The following is a 27,927-nucleotide window of genomic DNA, read 5'->3' on the forward strand; positions in this document are numbered from 1 at the left end:
TATGACAGCCACCTGAGGGAAGTCCCTTCATCTCTCACCTGTTTACATACCTCACTACCTTCTACAGCCATCAGCTTCACACAGCTGTGCACCAGCCCCAATACAGACAGACTAATTCAACCATTCAGCTCAATTCTAAAAGCAACATTCATCAATGGACAAGCAAAAATGTGGGACCTCATTTTAAGCGTAGAACACACTTTGCAATTCAAGAAGCATGTCTTACTAGAGAGATGTGTGTAGGTCAGAGAGGGGGCCACCCTCCTGCCCCCACCCCAACCCAGGCCCAGGCTTTTCCCTCCCTATTTAGTCTTGCCTGTGGTAGTCAACACCACAGCCACTGACCTGGCAAACAGTGGGGACTCAAAAGAAATGCATGATAAATTCCAAAAGGAAAGGCTAATGACAATACAGTGGCTGCTCCCCCAAGGTGGCAAGGGCATTTAGAGACAGGGAATCCAGAGAGAAGGTAGATAAGCAGAGATGGGGAGGAGATCCAGATGGGCTGAGGGTATACATCAGAAAGCTCCTGGAAGGGCAGCCCACGGAATCCAATTGCTAGAAACTCGTCCCCTAAAGCCCCATGGGGATGCCATACACACCTCCAAGTGACAAGGGCTATTACAGTTTGGGTTTGCCCTGCCCACAGGGGCTCTGTGGTGAAGCCCTTCTATTACAGGTGGTAGATTTGTTTGCAAACAACTGCATCTAAGGTGCCCTTTCCCTGCCTGAGTTAATTCCCCAGGAGAGGACTCCACTTGGGATGTTTACAACCATTCACTTGGCACTTGCCTTGTCCAGCTTTGTTCTGCCGATCTCAACTGTTTCTGGGTGACCACCTGCCATTCACCCAACTGCAACAACAATCTCAAGCACCTCAGGCCTCCCTCAGCCCCATCCTGGCATCCAGCAGGGGCACCCAATGGGCCTGCCCACTCTGCCGCACCTGAGGTGGCCGCTCAGACTTTGCAAGGCAGCCAACCGGAGGGGAGAAGCGCCACCCCACGCTGGCTCTCTTCCCTCAAGCCTGGCTGGCAGGCTCTTCCCGTGACTTTCATAAAGTAGAGAGAGGAGGGACAGGGCTCAGAATCATTCTAACCCCAATTCCTGCCTGCTCTGCCAGAACCCACGCCAAAGAAAAGTCTTGCTGCTGCAGCAGTAGGGTCCCCGGGGAGCTCAGACCAGGCTTAGGGGAACCAGGGGAACCAACAAGGCTGAGTGGAGCCGGGGAGGGGGAGCACAGAGGTTCTCCCTGTTCCTCAGAGTGGACCCCTGGCTGCGGGTCCGGCCCTGCCTTCGGCCTGTGGCTCCCCCACTCCAGTTAAGTGAGTCACAGCTGTCCCTGCCACAGGATTCCTTGCTGCAGACTTGGTGCAACCCACTTCCCTCTTTGGATTATGACACTCCCCCCAGGATTCTCTCTTCTCCCCTGCTCCCTACAGACAGACACACACACACACATACACACACACACATACACACACACACACACACACAAATGCGCACAACACGCGTGCTCGCAATAATGCACAGTTCTCAGGGGGGTCACGGGGGAGGTGGCTTCCTGGCCTATTTGAGCACCTCTGTCACAGATCTCAGAGCCTCAGCCAAGCACCTCCCACATTCCCACACTCCCTTCCCTGCGGTCTTTCTCTCCACAGAGCACAGCTCCACATCTGACCGTGTCCACTGTCACCCCCATCATAAATGTTTGCTCCATGAAGGTGAGGGCTTTGTTTGATTCCCCAGAGTTACAACAGCAGCTGGCACCTAGCAGACACTCTCTAAATAGCCTGAGCGAAGGAGTGAATGAATGAATGATGCTGTCTTTTCACTGTCGGGATGAGGCCCTGCACTTCTGGCTCTCTTGGCTCTGTCTACTGAGCTCCAGTAAGTGATGTTAAATATGCTTACACATGAAGAAGCAAATGCTAAATTCAAATAATTTTTAGAAGAAAACATAAGACTTCAAAATATGTTATGCCTGCCCTGGAAGGCCCCAAGTCTTGATCTGGAAGCCAGCACTGCTCTGGGGAAACTAAAGCAGATGGGAGAAAGAGAAGGGAGAAGAAGGAAAATGTGGCTATAGGTAATGACCTTAAACCTTCAGGAAAAGAAAGCAGTGAGCTCCCGATATGCAGCCTCAGCCCAGTGAGAATCGGCCCCAGGAATTAGCATACCAGGCACAGCTCCCGCCTGCTGGCTCCGGCTCAGCTGCCCTGACAGCAGCACTCCGTGCCAAGGCCGAGCCCAATGCCAGGCTGCAGGGCACGAGGGGAATACCAACTCCCTAGCACACAACCCGCTTAACAGCCGGACAACCACCACCAGCCAACCCGAGCGTGCCTGCTGAGGTCTGAGCCAGGAGGTGGAGGGAGGGGAAGGGACAGCTAACAAACCCCTGGATAGAATCCAGACACCCTACAGACACCTCACAGCCACAAGCTACCAGGCCTGGGACCTGGGAGAAAACCAGCATAGGTGGGGGTGGGGGTGGGGGTGGGGGGTGCCTTCAGCCATACAGGCAAGGGTAGGGAGTGGAGAGCCAGGAAATTGAGAATAAGGGGAAAAGAAATACCCATATAAAGAAGAGCAGAGGAAAAAGACCAAACAAATGGGGGAGGCAGGGACCCAGAGGTGGGAAGAGGCGACAGAAACCAGCAAGGAAGAGGGAACAAAGCGGGAGAGAGGACAGAGGCTCTGAGGAAAAAACAGGAGAGACCTAAGAAGCAGACGCCCAGAATGAGGGGAGACACAGAAAGACCCCCCAAAAGACTGGAGGACACTTAGGTACATACACACTACACACAAAGCCTGGCAGCTTCCAGGATTTTCTGAACCAGGCTATTTAGGGATGAGAGCAAACTGGAAGATTCAACTCCATGGTTCACACAAGTATAAACTGAAGCCCAGAGGGGGCAGTGACTTGCCAAAGATCCCACAGCTATTAGCTGTCAGAGTCTGGACTTAAAACCAAGCCCCAGGACCCGCAGTCCTGTAAGTCCCAATGCACTCCAGACTTCTTAAGGGTCACAGCAAATCATCCTGAACACTGGGGCTGACTGTGATGCCCAGGGCTTTGTTCAGGGGCATCCTCTCAACAACCAAGCGATCCTCACCCAAGAAACAGCCATTGAACAATGCATGCACCACTTCTCCCCATCAGCTTCTGGGAATGCTCTGAAACAATCCTGCCCAGATGAAAAATAACAGTAAAATGGGATCTCACATTTATATTCTAGAAAAAGCTCATTTACTGGGACCTGGAAAGAAGGCAGAATATACACTATTGTCCCATTTTACAGATGAGTAAACAGACCTGTCCAAGGTCACAGGGCTAGTAAGTAGCAGAACAGAACCTTCAACCCAGGCCTCTGCCCTTATTAGGCACACCTTCAAAGACACTTCATACCAGAGCACTGTCTTCTCTTGCCCTAGAATGTCCCCTGTTCCCTTCATCTGTCCTTTATTTATTTATTTTTTTTAGTTTTATTTATTTTGAGAGGCAGAGGAGGGGCAGGGAGAGGGAGAGAGAATCCCAGGCAGTGCAGAGCCTGATGTGGGACTTGAACCCATGAACCATGAGATCATGACCTGAGCCGAAGTCTGATGCTTAACTGACTGAGCCTCCCCTACATGAGGGGAGGCACACTCTGGCTGACCACCTGCTATTTAGTAGCCGCTAGGATAAAAAGCGAGCAGACATTGGCTCCGTTCCACATGCTCACTCCACTGCAGACAGCAAGAGAAAGCGTTCTCGAAAGCACTTCTGCCCATCCCTGGAGCGTCTCACTCAGACTCATAAACACAGACTGAATGCACTTAGGACACGGTGAGAGCTTTCATCACTGGGCCACGGGGTTAACGTGGTAGGCTCCCCTAATGGTTTACGGGACACATTCTGAAGGCCAGGAGCAGGTGTGGCCAAGCAGGAGGGCAGACCCATCACCCTTGGGGGACTCCTTATGTAATGGTGATCCATGAGAACTGCCACCCACCCCCCCCACCCGTGGCCTCTGTGGACTAGAGCCCCAAGTTTTGTCCCTTGGGCTGCCCTGGGAAGATTTCAGTACACCCTACCTATGATTTCCAATTTGGACCCAGATACCCCCCTCTTCTAACACAATCCATTAGAGCTCCATAATCCATCTACTTATCTAAACTATTTTAAAAGCTATTTAACATTTCAGTTTATACTTCTTAGAGGAATGAATTGAGTGGCAACTACACAGAACAATCTATCCTTTTGTCTTAAGGTTACCTCTTTAGGCTCTAAGATGCCTCCCTAGATTTCCATTTTAGCACATCAAAAGTCATAGGATTATTTCTCCCATTGGCACTTTTATTGACTCCAGACATCATGTCTCCAAACGAGTCCTGAATTCTAATGTTCTTAGTCTGTCTTCACACATTAACCCTGGCCCCATTTAGTCCTGCCTCTGCATGGAGCAGAGCAGGACTGCCACCTCTACACCCATCGGCAGATGGCCCAGGCAGTCCTTGGGGCCCATACCACAGGGAGCTGCCTGCAGGGAAAGCCAGAGCACTTTAAAGACCTGGTACTCAAGGTCTTTGCATCACACTGGAACTCCACCTACACTGTGAAGCTTTCTCAGGCAGAATTTTACAGGCAGAATAAAGTGAAACCCCTCTCATATATAGCCTCCACTCACTACACTTCTCACATGGATTATAATCACCTGGTTCGATGTCTGCTTCCTCCTTGCACACTGAGCTCCTGAGGACACTACTGTCCATCTGTGTACCTCAAGGCACATAGTAAATGCTTGGGAATGTTGCAGGGGAATGCAGCAACTAAATCAAAGCTCTTCTGCCCATTTCTGCCACCTGCAAGCCTAAGAACTTCCTGTGATAAGGCTCCATCGGCTGGCGTGGCAGAACCGGTGTCATCCTCAGATATGGAGATTCCAAAGTGTCCTGTCCCCTCTAATACTGACAAAGGCTATGTACCAGTCACGTAGCACACTCTTGGTAAAATGTGGGAGACTGAGACATACCTACAAGACAAGAACACTTTTAGACCAACTATGCACTAGAATTAACCAATGGCCAAGATCTTATCAAATGTCTGGGAAGCAGTCTCTTCCAGTAAATTGATGTCTGAATAAATCAGGAGGTGTGAGGCCAGACAGGAGCACGAACCCACGCACATACACCCCTACAGCAAACACCACTCAGCTAAGACTCCTTCTCCTGGTCTCATTCAGTGCTTTATCAAAATATAAATCTCCTTCAATTCTCCTCAATCATGGGCAAGACAAACTTGAGGCCATCAACTTATAAATCAGTTGTGTGCCAGAAGTTCATTCACAAAACAGCTGTTTAGGGGCACCTGGTGGGCTCAGGCAGTGTCCAACTCTTGGTTTTGGCTCATAGTTTGTGAGATCAAGCCCCACATGGGGCTCTGTGCTGACAGCACAGGGCCTGCTGGAGATTCTCTCTCACACTCTCTCTCTCTCTCTAAATAAAAATAAACTTTAAAAAACAAATTTAAAAAAACCCAGAAATTTATTTTTATTAAAAAAAATTTTTTTTAATGTTTATTTATTTTTGAGAGATAGAGACAGAGCATGAGCAGGGGAGGGGCAGAGAGAGGAGCAGACACAAAATCCAAAGCAGGCTCCAGGCTCTGAGCTGTCAGCACAGAGCCCAACACGGGGCTTGAACTCACGAACCACGAGATCATGACCTGAGCTGACATCAGATGCTCAACGGACTGAGCCACCCGAGCGCCCCTAAAAAAACCAGAAATTTAGAACTCAGATTGAAGAGGAAGAAGGCTATACTGCAGTACAGCCCTAAAGCTCATTTAACCCACAGGGTTAAATGTGGTAGCCAGGCTGTAGATCAGGCAAGAACAGCCACAATAAAAGTGAAGGTTAAAAAGCCCTTTTCCCAGCAGAGACCCACCTCTTTCCCGTACTTGCAAGAGTGCAATAGTCTCCTTTCCCCTCCTCTTCCCAGGCTCATACTCCCGATAAACCCTAAGTCCAGGTGAGAAGTGGCTGGACACAGTGACTCCGGAAACTCTTCCTGTCCGAAGTCACAAGGGCGTATAACGCTGGTATCCAGGTCAAGTGCAACATAGACCTTTGCATACAATAGGTGTTCAAACATGCAAAGACAAACCTGCTCTTAGTTACCTCTCCTCCTAAGTTCCTTCACTATCTAAGTGCCTTTTATGCATTTATGCCAATCTAGGCCAAATTGGGAGCTAATTATATAACAAGAGGGGGTGTGGGTGTGTGTGCATTGCATGCACAATGCACTGACCACAGAGAGATGTGGAAATTATTCCTAATGATTGAAAAGAAAGGGAAGCTGAGTACACCCTGGACTCAAACTCCCACACTAGGAAGAATCAGAGGAATTCCATCAAGAGCCCCCTTCCCCACACTAAGAAGTAGCCCCCCTTCCTACAGACTCCCTCCTGTGGGCTGGTGTTTGATCCTGCCGCCTTAACACAGACAAGAAAGTCTCTGGGAGGAGGGAGGTCAGGAAGGAGGAGAAAGAGAAGGAGAAGAAGGAGTTGGGAGCACCCGCACTAGGACAGGCAGTGGCAGGCAGGGAGACAAAGGTCAGAAGAGAGCGCTAGAAGGACAAAGCCACTGACACATCTAATGGAGCCACCTCGGAAGGCAAGGTGGCTGATTCCACCACCTTTGCACCGAGGGCAGTGGAGACCTCTATTAATGCCCTGGGCTGGAGATGAAGCCCATGATTCTTGCCGCAGACCCCCCTCACGAGCAAGCCCACTGGGTGCCTCTGAAAAGAACCTTGTCTCTCTGGCCATCAAGGCCCCCTCTCTCACCTGCTGGGAAGAAAAAAGTCAAGCCACACAGGACAACAGAGTAAAAAGGGAGGAAGAATGCTGGGGCTGGAAAGAACAAGTGGGAGAGCCAGAACTGCCCCTTCTCCAGTCCACAGGTGACCCTCAAGTAGGGTTAGGGAAGCTTTTCTACAGCAATCTCTCCGATCACAGCCTCTTTCCCAAAGAGTTAATCAGGGACAACTCCCTACCCCACCCTCCAGATCCCCCAAGGACGCCCCGTCCTCCAGCCACCACGCCCCATGTCCCCAGGACATACCCACAGTCTACCCAGCAGATGGTGCCTTGTCCTTTCACTGCCTGGGCCACAGTGGACAATAACCTGAGATGACTTTCCGCTGCAGCCTCTGTAAAAAAATAAAAAATTAAACATCTGTGCCCAAGTCCACGAGGGTCACCCCTGCCATCTTCCTTTAAGGGCAAGGGAGAATGGGGAGCCATCCTTGAGGTGAGATCCTGAGCGCCACTAAAACACTGACCCTGTAATCAGTAGTTCGGGGAGAACTCTTCTCAGAAACCCCTGCTCCTGCCAGGCTCTGGACTCCTCCCCACAGACGCCGAGACCCCAACTCACACCTCTGTTACGCTACATCTCATGCCTCACTGTTCCAAGGATCTCGCAGTCAGATCCTCCACTCTGACTCATTACTTTTCTGGGACAAACTGTGAAAATTCTATAACCAAACAATTACAGTTCTATAACTAATATAGGGAACAAGGTTGCCAATTCCACACTCATCTGCCCTGGAGCTCAAACCGCGAGCTGACAAGAGCAGGGACCAGATACTTCCTTTACTTGTGCATCACATCTTCATCTTGGCAGGGGCTCAGCAACCTGGTGGCTAAATGAGGATTATATGGGACACTGGTCCCAGATGGACCAATGTCAAGTGTACCCAAGTCACATTTCACAGCCCATTTCCCCAGAAGCGACAGAAGGGCCAGCCCTGGCAATACCTCAGGGGTTAGCTATAAAAACATGGACTATACCTTGAGGCAAGGTAGGGTGAACACAAGAAAGGAAGTTTTTCATTTGTCCAGGTACCGGGGCAAAGCACTGGGAACTACTGTAGGAGGGCAGGTACTTGGGGATGAAGCCTCTGTGGCCAGGATTTCAACATTGACAACTTGCAAGGGTCTGCTGCAGAGTGGCTGTGGCCAGTGTGTCCCCTTCCCCCATCACATCTGTGAGCTCACTTGAAGGGCCCGCCACACAGACACTGGTAGCAAGAGCAGGTCTGCTGCCTCCCTCACCAAAAACCCTAAGATACATTCCAAAGCCAAGCAAAACTGATGTCTGAATTATTCACCTCCACAGATCCCCTTTTCTAGTGTGGATAATGGTAGCTGTTTGTGAATACAAAGCATGCTGAGCCTTTCATGCAAGTGAACAAAAAGCATCTTTCTAGAGACGCACAGGGAGCCACCCGAGGGAGGCACTCCCAAGAACCCCCACAAGGACAGGTGGAGGAGGGAGCATGGCAGAGGCGGGAAAGGCCATGGCCCCACCACTCCTCTGGGCTCAGCCTGAGCTTGGTGAGGCAGGGGAAAGGTACACACTGCTTGAGAGGGTGGAAGTGGAGAAAATCCAGTTATTGTGCTGCTCCAAAAACCCACTGAGGGTCACATGTGTCGCAGCAGGCCTGGGCAAGGAGGCAGGAAGGTAGTCACCTGGGTCCTGCTACCCCAGCAGTAGGAGGCAGAGAGGGGTCTAGTAAGCAGGAAGCACGGAAGTCCCAGTGCCAACAATTGTTGGCTGAGGGCAGAAGAGAAAAGAAATGCGGTCCTCGCCCTGCCCCCTGCCCCACAAGCCCCTATCAAGAGACCCCACATTCCCACTCTCTAACTTACCATAACCATTTAGTGATCTCCAGAGCCCTTCCGTCCCAGCAGGATTAATATTGTTTCTTCCGACCCTCCAGCAGAGGAAGCACAGAGAACAGCTCCACCATCTACCGGCTGCTAGACCTCAGATGAGTTGGCTATTCTCCCTCTGCTTCAATTTCCTCACTTGTACACTGGACATTATCTGACAACCTGCACCGCCTCCCTCAAGGAGGCAAAGGAGCAAACAGGAGCATGTCGCAGAAGGTCCTTGCAGTCCTTGTCAGATGACGAGCTTATGTGACGGGACCTACCCAGAGAAGGAACTGAGCATGGTCCAGCACTGGCAACTGCCCAGCTCCAAGAGCATCCAAGGGGATGAGCCATGCTTACTCAGGGCCCTATGCTCCAGGCCTCAGGAGCAATTCTGCTCCTCCCTTGCCTCAATTTCCCCCTACTCCTGACAACAGAGATGCTAGACACATTCTGGGCTCCCAACAACAACCTCAGGAAGTGTGTGCCAGGCCCTCAAAAGGGCAAGAAGTAGCATGTGCCAGGGTGCTTAGAGGATGCAGGGTTCAGGAGAGACACACGTCCAAAACATCCATCAGCCCCTAGTGCCAATGAGTGTCAAGGATGAGCTGCCAGGGAGAACTGTGCCCAGGAACTGGCCCAGCCACTGGCTGTTGCTTCTCCAGGGCACAGAAAACTTGGCATCCTTAGGAGCAGTGAAAACACTTAACTCTGCTGGAACAACACCAACAGTCAGATGTTCAAAGTCGCAGCCAAGAGCTGAGCAAACCTCTCTCCATCCACTATGCCCTTGCCAGCCTCAAGGTCAGAAGAGGCAAACAAGCCACAGTCCCACCCTCCACTGAAACTGCTCTGTTGGAGCCCACTGCAAACTCAGTCTCACTCATGTTCTGACCCCTAAGCAGGACAGATGGGGGCCAGGCAGGGCCAGGGCTGCGAACCTGGGTGCGTGCTCCCAAGCCTGGGACCAATTCAGCTGGTGACAGGCCGACCCAGCCAGCTAATCAACAGCTCTGGCTGTGTCCTGTGATGGCCAGTCCGTGCCTGTCCAGGAAGCCACAACATCCACCCCACTGACCACCATCTTCCGTCTCCCTTCACACACATCCTCTCCCTCCTGAGGTAGTGAGGACTCCAGAGGCTCTTCCCAAGAAAGACTGATTATAGGGAACTGAAACAACCTCTCAGGATGCAAAAGAAACAGAACTAACACCCCTCTGTGCTTCTGCCTCATCTCTTGGGGAAAGTGGACAAGCCCGATGATCCTTGGACCCTCCCTGAGTGGCTCCTGGTCCTGAGGTCTCTGCCTCCCACTGGTGCCCCGAACCCAAACCATCCCATCGCTGATGGATGACCCCCAAGGCCAGGTTGGGCACTCACCAGATTTGGAGTAAAGCACCAGCACATTATTCCGGGTCCTGAGAAGTTTTTTCAAGTCCTTGGGGTCAGAAATTCTCTCGATGAGTGAGGAGACCTTTGTGCAGGACAGCCACGTCGGCAGGACGACCTGGGGATCAAGGAGCCAAGGACCATGAGCCCCAGCTTCCCGCCAAGCCCAAGGAAGAATGGGTGCCCGCAGAAGTGTTGCCTAGAACACATTTTACTTCAGAAGGATAAGGGCACACTGACCCTTCTCAGGACTACATCAACCTTTCCACATCATCCCTTTTCCAAATTACCAACACCTCTCCCCCAAGACACTTCCCAGACCATTCCCAGTCTCCAACTCCCCCCTCATCTTCAGGCACATTTGTCAAGTTGTAGGGGCTGCATACTACACAAGAATGCTGCATGGACACACTTGCCACCCACTCAATCAAGACCTGTCTGGGAGGTGGACATCTGTACTCCGCACGGCACTCCAACACCACACACCAGAGCAACGTGAAAATGCCACCCACCTAGAAGCACGGATGCACAAATCCACAGAGAAGTAACATCACTTCTCATATTCAGGATGGGAATGGAAGGTTTTCAGCTTTTCCCACTCAGCCAATGATCTCAGGAGGCCAGCCAACAAGAAATGAGCCAATTCTTCCCAGAGAACCCTGAGAACTCTGAGCACTGGAGGCACCAGGCACCTCTGCAGGCACAAGGAGGGGTGGCCAGAAGCAGAGGCTGGGGGAGGAGGTGTGTTAAAAGTCCAAATAAGGAACAGTCATACAGCAGATCCCCTCACCCAGCCTACATAGCTGGCTCCTTGCCTAGCTGTCAGAAAACACGGGGCTACTATATGGAGAGACTAAGAAAAGCTCTCCTGGGAGATACCAGGCAGGGAGTAGAAGTATGGCCCTGAGAGAAAACGAGGGGATTTAAGGGAAAGTCTATACACGGAACCTTGAGATCACTGATCCTCAAGCCCCAACTCCCCCCACATCTCCCTTCCCTTTTCCAGAATGTTGTCAGTCTTATTCCCCTAGGCAGGACATTAGAGAATGTTTCTCTAAGGAAACTGAGAAGCATAAGAAAAATAACCTAAAGATGGTGATTTGGAGATCCTCCAATGAAACAACTAACTTCCCACTGAAATACCCACTGTGAGGCCCTCTCAGTAAACAAATGCCCTTCACCTCCTCCTCACACTCACAGAGTCTCCAACGCCCATGCCAGTGCCTTGCTATTCAATACAGATAACTCAAGTTCACCAGATATTTGAGGAAAGCCCTTAACACAAAAGACAGGGATGAAAACAAACTAAAAGAAAGATGATACTTAGAAGAAAAGAAAAACAACAGAAGAAAACAGCAAAACTATAATTATTATTCTCAGAGAAACAAAATACTGCATCCATAAAACAAGAATTGAATGCTATGAGACAGGAATAGTCAAAGAGAATCAGGAAAAACTCTTACAAAAAACTCTCACAGAAATAAAAAATTTCAAAAGAGTTGAAAGTAGAATTAAAAAAAAAAAACTCCTAGAAAATAAAACACAAAAATAAAAGATAAAAAATAGAAGAAAAGATAAGAAAAATAAGATGGATCCATTAAGTGCAAGTACCAAATTAAACTACAGTAAAACCCTGGATTGTGAGTACTTGTTCTGCAAGTGTTCTGCAAGGCTAGCAAATATTTCTAATAAATTTTAACTTGATAAATGAGCAATGTCTTGCAATATGAGTAGTACATGATGCCAAACATCACATGATCACAACTGAGCCAATGGTTTCTCTCTCTCTCTCTCTCTTGCTTTAGGATTATGGGTGACCAGCTCCCACACTCAGATGCTCGGCCTCAGGCTGTGGCATTTGACAGAAATCAGTGATTTTTCAGAACACTGGAAGGTACCCACAACTGGCACTAGTGCATTTATTGTCACTTCAAAGCACCTATGGACAGTCTTTTGCTTTTCCATACAAGTAAGCTAATGAATACTTTGCTTCTTCATTCTGGGTCAGGCTGCCTACAGATATAGATCCCTTTCCTCTGTTGCCTTACTGCCAGTTACATTAAATATAGTATATGACAAGAGTTTATTAATACTGCACTATAGCCAACATCTATGTGAGTGTATACAATGGCCCCCATGCAAAAAAAGATTCCATGGAGCCAACAGATAGCAGTGATTCCATTAGCAATAGTGAAAGTCATCCTACACAATAACCCTCTTCTTTCATCTCCCTCACACCAGTAACGAAGGCTTTAAAAGTTTAACTGCAGGTTGTTTATTTTTCTTTATATTTTTTATTTTATTTATTATTTTGTATTATATTACAGTATCATAATAATTTTTATATGAATATTTTTGGGTTGCGGAATGAATCATGTGAGTTTCCATTATTTCTTTTTTTTAATTAAAAAAATTTTTTTGGGGGGTGTGCGCCTGGGTGGCTCAGTCGGTTGAGCGTCCGACTTCAGCTCAGGTCATGATCTCACAGCTAGCGAGTTCGAGCTCCGCATCGGGCTCTGTGCTGACAGCTCAGAGCCTGGAGCCTGCTTCAGATTCTGTGTCTCTCTCTCTCTCTCTGCCCCTAACCCACTCGCATTCTGTCTCTGTCTCTCTTAAAAATAAATAAACATTAAAAAAAAATTAATGTTTATTTTTGAGAGAGAGAGAGAGAGAAAGCACAAGGGGGAGGGGCAGAGAGGCAGACACAGAATCTGAAGCAGGCTCCAGGTTCTGAGCTGTCAGCACAGAGCCCAACACGGGGCCTGAACCCACAAGCCATAAGATCATGACCTGAGCTGAAGTCAGATGCTTAACTGACTGAGCCACCTAGAAGCCCCTCTTTTTTTTTTTAATTTTTAATGTTTATTTATTTTTGAGAGACACAGAGAGACAGAGCTTGAGTGGGGAAGGGGCAGAGAGAGAGAGGGAGACACAAAATCCGAAGCAGGCTCCAGGCTCTGAGCTGTGAGCACAGAGCCTGATGCAGGGCTCAAACCCACCAACTGTGAGATCATGACCTGAGCTGAAGTCCGAGACTTAACCAACTGAGATACCCAGGTGCCCCTCCATTATTTCTTACAGGGAAATTTGCTTTAATATGCAAGTGCTCTGGATTACAAGCATGTTTCTGGAACAAATTATGTTCACAAACCAAGGTTTTACTGTAACTCCAGGAAAAGAAGTAAACAGAGGAAAAGAAATTATTAAAAAAAAAAAATCATTCAAGAAAATATCCCAGAATTGAAGAATATAAGTTTCCAGTCAAGAGAGCCCTGCACGAGTTAAAAAAAAGCAAAACGAAACCAAAAAAACAAAGTCTCACCAAAGTACATCACTGAAAACTTTCAGAAAACTGCTGACAAAGAGGAGATTCCAAAAATTTCAAAGAAAAAAAAATCCCACCATATACAAAAGATCAGGAGTCAGAATTGGCATAAGACTGCTCATTAGCACACCACAGAATAATGAAGCCTTGCCTTCATGACTCTCATGCAACATGATCTCCAACTGGAATTTTATACCCAGCCAAACTATCTGTCAATAGTGAGTACAGACTTACTTACACTTAAGAGCTGAGATGTGAAAAACTTACCACCAATACACCCTTTCTCAGGAAGGTACTGGAACTCATGCTCTACCAAAACAACAAGTGAATAAAAAATGAGAAAAAACATGGAACCTAGGAAACAAAGGATCCCACAGACAGAGGCAAGGAAAATTACCATGTTGACAGTGAAGAGGAGTCCAGGACAAATATCCTGTAGTCTATAAAGCAATGAGCCCATAATGGAGCAAAGACAAAAGGTTATGGATGAATGAGACAATTGTAGATTATCTGATATGCTTGATTATACTGATCAGTTAAATAATCTGACCAAAGTTACATAGTTAATGAGTAACAGGACCAGAACCTGAACCTAGTCTCTCTACTTAACCTGATACCCTGCCAATCCACTGCCTCTTTGCAGCCAGAAGTCTTGAGCTGCCTCTGAGCTCTACTACTTAGTACCTAAGATGCCCAGCCAACATCACTCAAACTTCTACAGCTTAGTGCCTTGCATCTGACATGGAGATAATGATACCTCCCTAGTGGGACTGCTGTGAGGATGAAATGGGGTAACTTACTGAACATGCTTTATAAATCATAAAGCACTTCAACAGTATCAGTTACCATAATATATAATACAAATTTCCATCTCAGCAGAATAGAAGATAGAAATGTGGCCATATTCTAGTGTTTCTAAATATAATCTGCCATTGGCATTCAAAGTTTCCTTCTCCCTAGGGTAAAACTATCCAGGAGGAAGAGTTGAGGAATTATTTCACCCTCATTCTGCCCTCCCAGAGCTGTGTATAATGCCTAAGGACCCACTGCCCTTGCACAGCCCACCTTGAGAGCTCGCCAAAAAGGTCATTCCATTATGTTATTACATGTTATTCTAGTGCTCCCAGGGAGCTAATGGACTTCAGACTAAAAAGTCCATAGCTCAATGCACATGATTAAAGGAAAAAAAGAAAAGAATCTGTTGGAAAACCACATTGATGCTGCTCTGTGTTTAATCCCCAGATAATATTATCAGTCAGGAAAAACAACTACCCTTGCCCAGTGCCTCAGCACTTTGACCTGTAGACCAGCACTCCTGAGACTGGCAGGCACCTACGCTTCTGGAACTGGTGAGAAGGAAAGGGGAAAGGAGGGAGGATGGGTCCAGAGCCCACTTGCCCAGGCAGCACAGTGGCATGCTGGTGGGCCACAGTGACAGCAAAGTGTGTACAGCAGAAGCCTCAAGAGTCAAGTCTTATGGCATACCCACAGCTTCCTTTCTAAACAAACCCAGTGAACCCCTCAGATCATCTAACCAATAGCCACCCTCAAAGTAAAACCACTTTCTAGCCAGCTACCAAAGGCTCTGACCTAACGTTCACTCTCACACAGCAGGGAACTTAAGCTCAATAAGAAATACACTGAGCAAATTGACTTTGCTTGAATACTATCACCCAGTAGGATGCTAGGACTTAAACTGGGCACTGCCCATAGCCAGCCTAGTTTAGAACTCTCTATGGAGGTGTCTCCTCTCCACCTCCCCCAATCCCTATTCCACCCCTAGACTAAGAGCTCCGGAGGGCTGGGCCCAGCAGAGTGCCTGGCCCCTTGAAAGCCTGCAGGAAATATCTGCCCAGCAACATAAACCTGACAAATCACACTGGTTACCACACTCCTGACCTCTACAGAGATCACACACTAGGAAGATGTTATAAAGTGAAGGCATAATAGCTCTTGGGAGACATGGAAGGGGCCACCCAAAGCAGACAAACCACAGCACAGTGAAGGTCCGGGAGAGAGTGGGTAGGACCATGCCCCACCTCAAGAAAGCCTGGCTCAAGAGCCTCATCTGGCCATGACCTCAGACTGGGAAGCCATCAGGGAGGCTGGAGGTGGAAGGACCAACGAAGTGGCTGCCCAAGAAATGGGTCTCTCCAAGAGCCTCGGGGGAAAACAACAGAACTCAGTGACTATTCCTATGTAAGCAAGGAGGGTACAGAGAAGAGGCTAAAGTGACTCCAAGGATCTGGGCTAGGAGTGTGGAACAACAGCCAAGATGGAAGACGGGAGCAGTGGCAGAAGAGGCTCTGGTCTTCTGTTGAGGGAGGTGATAGATAATATGCTCAGGCATGGACATGTGGACACACAGGCTTTCTTCAGGCTGGAGAGCGAGCCCTGAGGCCGGTAAAGGCTCCAGGGTCAGGTTCAGAGGGAGATGACAAGGGAAATCCTCAGTTGAGGAGAGGAGGAAGGACCAGGAGGAAGATCAGGAAGGACAAAGTGGAAGTCCCACGTCAACACAGACCAGGGAGGAGACACACAGGAAAGGGGGTGATCAATCTGCAGGCAAAGACCATGGCAAAGTCCCCAGGGACATAACAAGCAAACCTTAACAGCAGAGAGGCAGGGGGAAGGCAGCCGGAAGTTAGGCTGCTGAGAAGGGAAAGCACACCCCAGTGTGGGAGCCGGGGTGACGAGGGGAAGCCACGCAGGTAGTCTAGTGGGTCAGGAGAAGGATGGGCTGTCTCCACTGTGGACAAGTGTGGGCACAGGAGAAAAGAACTGGCCTAGAGAGGCAGGATTTGGAGATTTTGGGGCAAGAGAGGAAAAAGAGTCAGGATACCCAGATCCGAGAGAACCAGAAGACTTGGCTACTAAGAGCTAAGATGCCATGCTTAGTATCTTTGAGAGGGGGGGAAGATGAAAGGCCCCTGGGTGCCAGGCCTCAGACTGACCATCATGTCAGCTCACAACCACGGAGCAGTCAGGAGGACTGCCCTTGCCTCCCTCCCCAAGAGGTCTCTCCTCCAGCCACTTAACATTCTCCTTTCTCCTCCGCTTCCGTCTATTTTAACCTTTGCAGTGTGCACGCTCCTTCCTTTCCTGAAGATGCAGCTCCAGTGAGCCTTGAATCGCCTTGCCAAGAGCCTTCCTGCAGACTTCATAAGTCACAACCCACAAACCCTGATAACAACAATAATAACAACATTAATGATGCACAAACTCTCTGCTTTGTCAAGCCCTCAGGGGGGAGAGGGCAGCGTCTGAGAAGTGCTTCAGCAGCCAGCCACCTTCCCAGACAGCCATAGAACTGTTCCCGGGTATGGCAGCTCTTTACATTCTAAGTCACTGGCTTCGGATCGTTCTGCTCACCAACCCTCAGCTTTAACAGTATTTACACTAGGGCCTGGGCTCAGACCCATAAAACGTTCCCCCAGTGCAGGGCAGAACACTGCTGGGAAGGCCAGCTGCCTCTGTTCCTGCTGCTGGCGAATCCTGGAGCCCCACATGTCAGCGTCCCCTGTCAAAGTATATACCCCCTCTTAGAACACCATGCCCCTCCATCACGGTAACAGCAGCCTCCACCCCCACTCAGAGCACAGGTCCCCTTCAGGGCCCAGCAGCACCCCGGCTGCTGGGCGCAGAAGCCCTCACTCCACCTCCACCACAGCTGGAGGCATGAGCCTTCTCATCTTCCAGATGCCCTGAGTGCTCTCCTGCCCATATCAGGGCCAGCTTACAGGCCCACTCTCATCTTCTCCCTTTGAGGGATCCCCACCCCTCAGACAGCACAGAGAGAGCACTGCTTCGGGAGCCAAACAGACCTGGGTCAAACACGAGCACCGTCATTTAGAGCAACATGACCTCTCAGAGCACCATTTCCCCACCTGTAAAGTGGAAAGGATAATACTGATACCTCCTTTGCGGGCATGGCTGAGGATTAAATGAAGGGGGGAAAAGCACACAGAGAACCTAACATAATGCTTGGCACACAGAAGTACATAATAATCATAATTATCTTATTAGTACTATTAGTGAGACAAATCACAGAGCAAGAACAACAGTGAAACGGGAACCACCTCTTCCTCTCCAGGGCCCTGGCTACAATGAGGCAAAACAGCACGTCCAGGCAGGAAGGAGCATGCACGTACACAACATTCAGGATATAACCTGAAACCTGCAATAATCACCCATCTGCATGGCAACCCAGACCAAGAGGCCACGCGGTACATGCAGAATGCTCCTTCCAGATTCTGTGCCCGTTTGCTCCTCACAAAACCTAACAAGTGGGTGCTGGCCTCATCTCACAGATGAGGAAACTGAGGCTCAGAGAGGTTAAATTGCTTACCAAGTCACACAACAGGTAAGCAGCAGAGCAAGGACTAGAGCTCAGGTCTCCCAGCTCCTGCCCAGAGATGGTCTATTATTCTCAACCCCACAAGCTCCCTGGACCCAAGCAGAAAAAGAGCACCTCCTTCCCTTCAGAGCAGCCAGGAAAAGCCCCAAACTTCCAAAATACCATGGCAAGAAGGGATTTATAACCCTCTGCAGTACCCTGTTCTCAGGGCCCTGGATCAATGAGCCCAGATGTGCTGTTCATTAGAAGTTGTGTACAGGAGTCTGAGCCCCTTTCCAGCTCACTCTCTCCCTCTCTAACACACAGCACACTTAAACTGCTCTCTCTTCACTTAACCTCACCCACCATCCCCACCAGACTAAGGAGATAAAGAGTGGTACAATCTTGGAAAATAATAGGGAGAACACTCCTTGCCACACTATACCCTCTGTTGGAAAAAGTTCCAGATCTCTGGGGTGCGTGCCAGCACCCTCATGTTCTCTGTAGCCGGGGAGGCTGGCTGTCATTACAGATTCACTATTCAATGTGGATCATGAAGCCAGGGGTATTCAATTATGTAAAAGCAGCTTGCTAAAGGAGGGTGATTTGAAGACAGAAATTTTAGCATTTAGGAAAAGGGGTGGAGGTGGAACTTGACCTTTTTTGCTCTGTCACCTGAAAAAAGATACCCTTCCTATGTTGGGAGCTGTGAAGAAACCGGTTTTAATTTAGTGTAACCCACATTTTGCTCAAAATAGTTTTCAAATGTCAGAATCTAAAAGTCTAGACTCTAAAGAAGCTGGTGGTAAAGGGATCCAGGAAAAATGTTAAAAACAGATGACCTGAACCCAAGGTCAGAGAATTCGAGCTGACTGAGAATTTAGAGCTGGAGGTTTGGTGGAAAGAGCCAGAAACCCAAGTTTTGCACTGGCTTTACCTTTTGGTCGTGTGACCTTGGGCAAGTCTCTCTTTTCTAAGTCTCTGTAAAATGAAGGGACTTAAAATAATTTCCAAAGTCCCTGCCAATTGTGACATTTTGATAAATCTATCCTCATGATCACTACCAGAGAAGTACTGTAAGGTAATTATACCTTGTGACAAAAACTGCTGAGTTTCTCTGGATCTGTGGCCACCCACATTAAAAGTCACTCCTCTGTGTCCCTTGCAGCAAGTGTGGCTGGCTGTGCAACCAAACTCTGGCCCCTCAAATATAAGCAGAAGTGTTTGGAACTGTTCCTAATAGACATTTGGGTCTTCTTAGTCTCCTCCTCCTCCTGCCAGATGGAATTTAGACAAGATGGCTAGAACTCAAGCAGCCACCTTGAGACAATGAGGAGAAAGGACTTGTTACAGAGGTGTAGTAGTAAGATAAAAGGTACCTGGGTCCCTGACCCACAGGAGTATGTACTGGCCCTAGAACACCCCTTCCTAGGCTTCAACATGAGTGAATTACATGACCTCTGTAAGGTACTCATTCTGGGTTTTCTGGCAGACATACAAATGGATATTGAGTCCCTACTGAAACAAAAGCCTAAATTGGAAAGAAATATTAACATTTGCTCCAGTTGGGATATTTCAAAGAGTCTAAGGCACTAAATCATGTATTATACTTCAGATAAATTGTTGTAAGGAAGGAGACAGAGGGACTATCAAAGATTTGGTTCACTGTGTTCCTCCTAAATTACCCAAGTTTCACCATGCCTGTTCCCGTCAGGTGTCTTGGTCACTTGGTGACAACTACCCACAAATGAAAGGAAAGTCAGCTAGTAGCTCTCCAGTTTCCCTGCAACCTTGGCCCTTTATGGCTAAGAGGACCACTGCAGGAGACCAGAAGGTCTTGCAGTTCACAGGCTTGAGCTGGGCTGGCTGGTTTCCCCAACACAGCATTCCTCACATGCCATCTCAGGCCTCCAGGTAGCCCTCCAGAGCCAAGGACTCAAAATTCCTGAGGCTGTGCCACACAGTGGGCCCACAGGGCTGAGAGAACGAAATATTTACAAGTCCATGTCCTCCACCCTACCATTTCATCTTAGATAGCTTATCATCAGAAAGCTCAAATTCCTCCCTCTCCCATGCCTATCAGCCTATTGCACTCTGAAAAGAGCAAACACATTCCTTCTTAGGATCCTAGAGGTGAAATACCCTAGCTCCTCACATGTGCCCTCAAATCCCTCACCGTCCTGAATGATCTACCTTAGACACAGACATGTTCATGATTCTCAGAGCTATCCCCATAGCTGGCAGCAGAGTGTTAGAGCTTAAAAAGAATAATGTGCTATATTACTAGAATTTATTTGGGGAAATAAATATTGATGCTTTCATAATTCAAAATAGAGGAAATTAGTCTCAACACAAATCTTGACTGGTGGGTCACAGTTAAAAAAAAATTGAGAAACATCATTAACGAATCTCTTAAAATACGGCGCCCAAATGTCACAAAGTGCTGGCAAAAGTACAATTCTTTTCAAAGTTATTTGGCACAATTCACCAAGTATCTCAAAAAAAGTATTTATGCTTCTTGACTTGGTAATTCCACTTTTGGGAATCTGTCCTAAGGAAATTAGCAGGGGTTCTGACAGATGACTCACACGGTCCTACTCGTAAGAGTCAAAAATTGTAAACAACCTAAATATTCAGGAGCAGGGGAATGGTCATTTAGAGGAAACCATTCAACAGAATAATACAGCCATTTAGATGATGTTTTCGAAGACTGTGCAATGAAGAAATATTTGCTTTAGTGTTAAGTTTCAAAAAATGGAGTTCAAATGTACATGGCATGATTATAACTACACACAAAGTTATGCTCAGAAAAAGACTGGAAGAAAAAAATGCACCAAAGTAAAACTTCATCCTTAGATAGATTTCATTCTTCCCCTTTGTTTTTCTCAGTCACCATAATAGGCATGTCCAATTTAAATCTTTAAAGAAAAAAAAAATTATCGCCACTTGGCCACCATCAAGGAAATAATTAACAATCTCTAAGTATCACCCCACAAGCAAATGTAACTTCACAGCAGAGAAGCCTGGCAGAGACCTCCTTAACTAAGGGGCCAGCATTAGCACCACCAATAATGGGTAAAATTAGCACCATATGCCTCCGGATATAACGCACTGAACAGAAACATCATCAAAAACCCAGCTGAAGGACATTCTTCAAAATTATCAAGGTCACAAAAGACAAAGCCTGGGAAACTGGTCCGGATTAAAGGAGACTAAAGAGATGATGACAATTCAGCGTGCCATTCTGAACTGGGTTCTGAGCCAAATGCTACATTCCTGATTTTGATCATTGTACTGTGGTTATGTAAGGGAATATCCTTGCCTTTTAGGAAATATTTAGGGGGCAAAGGTGCATCACGTCTGTGAACTTTATAAACGGTGAGGGAGAATGTGATAAAACAAATGTGATAAAATGTTAATATGTGTGGAATCTGGGTAAAGAGCAGATGGGAATCCTTTGTATTCTTCTTGCAACTCCTCTGTAAGTCTGAAATTAGTTAGAAAAAAAATTTTTTTTTTTTTTACCTAAAAAAAGACAGGGGAAAAAAAAAAAAAGATGCCCAGGAAACAACCAAATACTGCCCCCACCTCTTCCACAGGACTTCCAAAACCCTCGGCCAGCCGGCCGGCCGGCCAGCGCTCACTAGTACTTTCCCATGTAAGAGGAGAGCTCATCTGCCATTCTTCACTTCCAGCTACCTGTCTGCTCCTCTGCTCACCTGGCACCACGTAGTTTTTTATAGGAACTATTATACGAAATCTGCAAAGCACTGTGCATGCAACACATACCCAGAACGTCTTTGATGAGAGACAGAGAAAGAGAAATACAAAAGAACATTAATTTTTAAATATGGGTAATTTACATCCCTTAATAAAGGCAAATTTTAAGCATCTGTCACCAACCACCATGGCTAAACAGCACTCTTCACCAGGAATGAAGACCTAACCTCAAACCAAGTTTGGGAATTTCACCACTGGTACTTCCCAACATGCAAATGTCTACCCTACAGCCTCCGAAATAAAGGCAAGCACCATGAGTCCCTGAATGGGGTGTGTGGGTATGTGGGTGTAAGACAGACAGACAGGGCCTGGCTGAGATATGGACCCCTGACTATCTGCAGCGAGGAGCTAAATGTGCTTTTTAAGAGAGAGAGATGGGAAAGCACTTGGCAAGGAATAGAACCCACGAGAGAATTCTTCAGTTCCAAAATTCAAGGCCTAGGGATTAGCCCATAATAATGATAATAGCTCCATGTACAGAGTGCTTACTGTGTGATCAGGAGCAGCTGAGCAACTCACATGCCTATCTAATTTAATTATCTTGGCAAGAGACTTCAGTAGGTACTTGCAGTACATCTATTACATAGGTGAGGAAACTGAAACTAAGGAGAGCCAAGAAACCTGCTCAACATCACACAGCAAGAAGGTGAGAGAGCTGTGACTCAGACCCCCATCGCTGGTGCCCCAGTTGGAGCACAAAGACCACAGATTCCTGGAGCCACCCACATCTCATTGTTTGTTCTTCCAAATACAAAGCTAGCTGCATTTCTTATATGTTGCTTCCTTTAAAAACCATACCTTACATGTGGTCTACACAGTACAGTTTTCCTCCCCTCTCTTCCCCCGCAACATGTGGCTGTCAACAAGGGACAATTCAGGGGCAGGACAACTGATCCGAGAGCTTATAAAAACAGGTTTTCTTATCCTGAAATTGCAACCGCAGTGCATTTAACCAGGACTTAAGTCCCTAAAGCTTTTAATGTTTTGAAAAACCTCTCCTAACGCCAAGAGGGCTTTGGGTCACTGCCAGCCTGGTGTGCCAGGCCTGCTAACAAGAGCTGGTAGAGGGAATAGTGAATTAGGCAGCAGAGAAGGGGGAAGAGCAGGTAAATTCCCACTCCAGAAATCGAACTCTGGCTCAAAGCTCAGTTAATTGATAAGAAAATAACAATTCAAGTGCTCATGACCCATGGTGTACATCCATGCTTTTACACACATTATCTCGCTCAATCCTCTAAAGCTGAGGGTTTAAGCCAGTGTTTTCCACCCTTCAGGACTCAACCCAAGAGCTGAGTCACAAATCAATTCAGTGGATTACCACCAACATTTTTTAAGTGACATCAAATAGAAAACATCAGTATGTATCATAAATAACAAGACTACGTATTCAGCAAAACATTTATATCTGTTACATATACTTGGCTATAATGTAAAACGTACAGTTGTGCTTGCAGGAGTTGCAGCAAAAATATCTGAAAAATGTCACAATCTGTGTGGGAGGTGGTGCTATCCCCACTTTAGAGATACGACCACTGAGGCTCACAGAAGTGAACAAACGCCCCTCAGGTGAAGCCCAGGACTCAGCCCAGACCTTCTGAGCACAGTGAGTCAAGGTGAACGCTCCCCACTGGTGCCCCTCAAGCCCTCTCCACTCACTAGAGCTCCACCCAATACAAGACCGGAGAGGCCGGCAAATCTGCCTCCCCTTCCAACGCAGCCATTAAGCACAACCAACTGGAAAAAGCCACAGTGACAGCCTGACCCATCTTTTCCCTGCTCCCTGCTTGCCTGCAGTTCTCTACACGCCTTCAGGGAAAAGCAAAGCAGTGTGTGTTCAAGCCAAGTGCCACCTCACACTGTGCCCGGTGTACACGGATCATGACCTGGGCAGAACCTGGGCCACACCACCCAGCCCAGAGCAGCAGCCCTGGCTGGCAAAATACTATCCACCACACAAAATTAATGTTGTTTACTTGTAAATCTGCCTGGTTTGCACGCACACCAGTTCTAAGTCTAGGCTTTTTAGAAATAGATTCCTGGGCCTTATCCTTAAAGAATAGCATCTCACAGATCTGGGGAGGCCAGGAATCCAACTGTATACATAGACCCTTATGGTGATTTGCATCCACAGCCTGGTAGGAAAAACCTCTATCACTGACCCATCTTTGGAGCCCACATCACTCCCCTCTCAGATAGAGAGGCTCTCTGAGGACTCGCAACAACTTCCACATGGATAACGTTACAGATACCTCCAGTTCTCCTTTGCCTCAACCTCTTGAACCCCAGCAGGACACTCTTGGCCTCCCTTCTACCTCTCCAGCCACCCTTCCTATCTTCTTTGTAATCCCTCGTCCCCCCAACCTCCAAACGTTGAAGTTCCTCAGGGCTTGCTTGTTCTACCTTCTCTTCCTTCTCTACATTCTCCATGGGGATCTCACCCACCTCCTGAGCAGCACCCCTAAATTAACATGTCCAGCCCAGATCTCTCTCTTCAGAGCCACATCCTCACATACTGCTCACTCTGGTTCCTAAACTGGGGTCACATAGAATTCTCAAATGTTAAGAACCTAAATCTCATACAAATAGCATATTTCGAAGGGTTACTGAACTCGGTTTTGTTTTAAGTTTATTTTGAGAGAGAGAAAGAGAGAGCAGGAGAGGGACAGAGAGAGAGGAAGAGAGACAGAATCCCAAGCAGGCTGTATGCTGTCAGCACAGAGCTTTACGCAGGACTCAAATTCATGAACCATGAGATCATGACACTCAACCGACTGAGCCACTCAGATGCCCCAGGGTTACTGACCTCTTAATAAGTGACCCACTAAAAAAGTTACATCAAAAAAGGATATAAGGGAAAAAAGGTTTAAAGAAGATCTCAAAAAAAAAAAAAAGTTATAAGAAACTAATATGCATATGGTTCACGAAAAAAAAAAAAAGAATCCTGTTGTAAGACTGCTAAATTAGGTATCAAACTGGTTAAAGTCCTGCAGGGCAATCACCTCTGGGTCTCTCTTCTCTACCAAACAGAAATCATTTGCATCTTATCTACCTTTAAAATATGGGTCCTAGAGGAGTCTGGGTGGCTCAGTCGGTTAAGCGTCCGACTTCAGCTCAGGTCACGATCTCGAGGTCCGTAAGTTCGAGCCCTGCGTCGGGCTCTGGGCTGATGGCTCGGAGCCTGGAGCCTGCTTCCAATTCTATGTCTCCCTCTCTCTCTCTGCCCCTCCCCCATTCATGTTCTGTCTCTGTGTCAAAAATAAATAAACGTTAAATAAATAAATAAATAAAATAAAATAAAATAAAATAAAATAAAATAAGGGTCCTAAAGAATAATACGGTTATATTCCCTAGAGTACTGGATGGCCCTTAGGTGTCCTTCTTAGACAATGCTCTAATATGACATTAAAGAGACACTAAAGCATCTTTTATTTCCATGGTTTTGGTAACTTTTTTAAATACTTATTTATTTTGAAAGAGAGTGAGAAAGAGCACACGTTGGGGGTGGGGGGGTGGGGGGGAGGGGAGATTGGGAGGGGAGATTGGGAGGGAATCCCAAGCAGGCTCCAGGCTGTCAGCACAGAGGAGCCTGGCATAGGGCTCCACCTCATGAACTGCAAGATCATGACCTGAACCGAAATCAAAAGTCAGACACTTAATAGACTGAGCCACCCAGGCGCCCCTGGATAATTCTTCTTTACACTGGGGCCTATGAACTTGAGTGAGGAAAAATAGTATCTTTATTTTCACTAACCTCTAACTGAAATTTAGCCTTACTTTTATCATGAGTGTAGGCAACAAATTATAGTAGCACCAGCAGTGTCTGTGACTTTGCCACCAACAGAAATCATATATTTTTTAGCCCTTACCCCCAGAAACCACACTTCATATTACAACAGGCGTAGATATCCTGAAACACTGTTGATGCTCATCACTAAATATTACCAAAAATATCAAACCTGCCATTAGATCTTCCTAAATGAAACATTATAATAAATACAAATATTTTATCACATATTTGTTATAGAATTTGGGAACTATATTTCAGTATCATTGGTTTCCTTTGTTGTACTATGCATTGTTTTATACACTTAAAAACATGATTCTAAGAAAGTCCTCTGAAAAGCCTTTCCTGACTTGCTGCATTAGGTTAGGGACCAACGTTACACATTCTCTTATCACCTTGTATTTCCTCTTTCCGGCACTTTACCACCTGAATTAAGTAATAAGTTAGTGGCTCTCCCACTAAGCAACAGGAGGAAGGGATGGTGGCCATCTTATTTATCATTATGTCCCTAATGCCTTAGCATGGTATGTCTGACTCATAAAAGACTGTCAAGAAGTATCTGTTTAAAGAAAAAAGAAAAAATAGGGCACCTGGATGGCTCAGTTGGTTGAGCATCTGACTCTTGATTTTGGCTCAGGTCATGATCCCAGAGCCATGGGATTGAGACCTGCATCGGGCTCCATGCTGAGTATGGAGCCTGCTTAAGATTCTCCCTCTCTCTCCCTCTACCCCTCTCCCCCACTTGCACTCTCTCTCTAAAGTAAAACAATTAAAATTAAAACTAAATACATAAAAAAGACCTATGGGATGAATGAACATCTGGGACACGGGTAGCATGCAGGTGCTGGTCTACATTCCTTGGAAATAAGGAGCAGGTACCATACTCTGCCCAGGACCTAGCAAAGTCAGACCCTTTGACAAAAGTAAACCCACTTATTCTTCACAAGCCTGCCCTACTTGGCCCAACAACAGAACTTTCCAGCCAACCCCACTTCTCAGCTCAGATACTAGACCACCTATGTGTTTCAGCCCCAGCGTAGGGCTCTCAACCTAGATCTCTGTTAATACCTTCCAAAGCAAGGATTAAAGCATCTGCTCATGAGTTAATGACATCTGCTCATGCCAAAGCGTTGGGGGAATAGTAGGATTCTCTGGGGGGTCAGAAGATGGACATTCTACTCCAATCCCAGCCAGCTGCAATGAAGCCAGGCACAGCCTCACCATCAGACCATCTGGGAACAGAGTACACATCAAACTGGGGGCTCAGGATGCCCTTGGAGAATAAAAAGACACCAAAGGCTATTCTAACCCCTCAGTCCATCTGAGTATTTAACCCCCCACTGCATGATTGCAAAGCTAATTATTTAGAAGTGGTTTCACCAAAATGAAATACGTGGGAATGCTTTGCAAACTCCAAAGCCCTCTATAGATATGCCAACTGTTTTATAATTCTCATCAACAGATCACCTGGGTAGCCAGAGGCTCCAGCCAGTACTGTAGCATGGGCCAGGCAGCCCAGCAATGGGTGGGCATCCCTGCTCCTCCCCTCTCCCACTGGGATCTAAGATGCTAGATGTGAAAAAAAAGGAAGGAGGAATGGGAGTGTGGGGCCAAAGAAACCGTGGAAGTCCTGGTAACATGAGCACTTAGGTTCCTTACACCCCATGCATCACTCTCTGACTCACTGTCACTTAGCCACCACCACCAGTTGAGACACAAGAGCCCCACTGAGCAAAACCGCAAAGCTGAAGCAAACCCGTCAGGGAGGTGGTGTGGTTGGTATCATCATTCTCAAAAGAGTATCCACTTTCAGAAGGGGAGAGAAACATAAATCTTTATACCCTCTGCAGCCCCCTCTACTTCCTCAGAGGCTCTGCAAGGGCCCACTGGGGAGTGGCAAGGAGCGAGTCAAGAGCCCAGCTCAGAGGAACTGTGATGGGGAGAATCCCAGCAGCACAGCCCCCCAACTCACAGCCTGCAGTCTCTGCTCACACCCTCTCTGGCCTCCTAACCGGCTTCCCCAGCACCTCTCCTTCCCAACTTGAGATAACTGCCCTGGCTCCTATTTATTGTGCCTGCCCCCCAGCCCCCATATGCCAAGCACTGTGCTGGGTGCTTCCTGTATTATTTCTGATGCTTTCAACTCCGCAAATGGATATTATTACCACCACTGACAAACAAGAAAACTGAGGCAGGGCCCAAGGTCACACAGCTCTTCAGTGCCCAGCTGGCTAAAAACCCATGTTCTACCCATTACATCACACTTTGATTTTACCTTATAGATACAAGAGAAGAGAGAGGAAGAAAGTGTTGTTTTGGGAAAATTAATCCAGTCTCTTCCATTCCAACCCCACAGTGTGGACTGACTGATCTTATTATTAAAAGGGCAGCTTTCATCACGTCTCTCCATCACCTACAGAACCAAGTCCCAAAAGCTTTGCCAGGCATTTAACATTCATCACAATCCACTTTTCCAATGTGATTTCCCCCTCCCGAGACTCAAATCTCTCCTTCCATCCAGACCGGCCCATAACTCCTCATTGTCTGTACTTCTACCCCAGATGGTTTCCTTCCTTTGCCTGCAAAACTAGTTCCTCTGGCCAACC

General features: G+C 47.3%; 1 protein-coding gene across 1 annotated transcript in view; it reads right to left on the minus strand.

Moving 5' to 3' along the window:
* PDIA5 (protein disulfide isomerase family A member 5) overlaps positions 1-27,927 on the minus strand; it is a 91,862-nt gene that overhangs the window by 59,908 nt on the left and 4,027 nt on the right. The window contains exons 2-3 of the mRNA XM_047099358.1: positions 10,088-10,214; positions 7,110-7,197 (exon numbers count right to left, since the gene is read on the minus strand). Of these exons, the coding sequence (XP_046955314.1) occupies positions 7,110-7,197; positions 10,088-10,214 (215 nt within the window). The remainder of the gene's footprint in view (positions 1-7,109; positions 7,198-10,087; positions 10,215-27,927) is intronic.

This window comes from Lynx rufus, unplaced genomic scaffold (assembly GCF_022079265.1).
Source record: "Lynx rufus isolate CCGP_SWC_20201006 ecotype Redwood Valley unplaced genomic scaffold, mLynRuf1.p SCAF_5, whole genome shotgun sequence".
In the NCBI taxonomy this organism is placed as follows: Eukaryota; Metazoa; Chordata; class Mammalia; order Carnivora; family Felidae; genus Lynx; species Lynx rufus.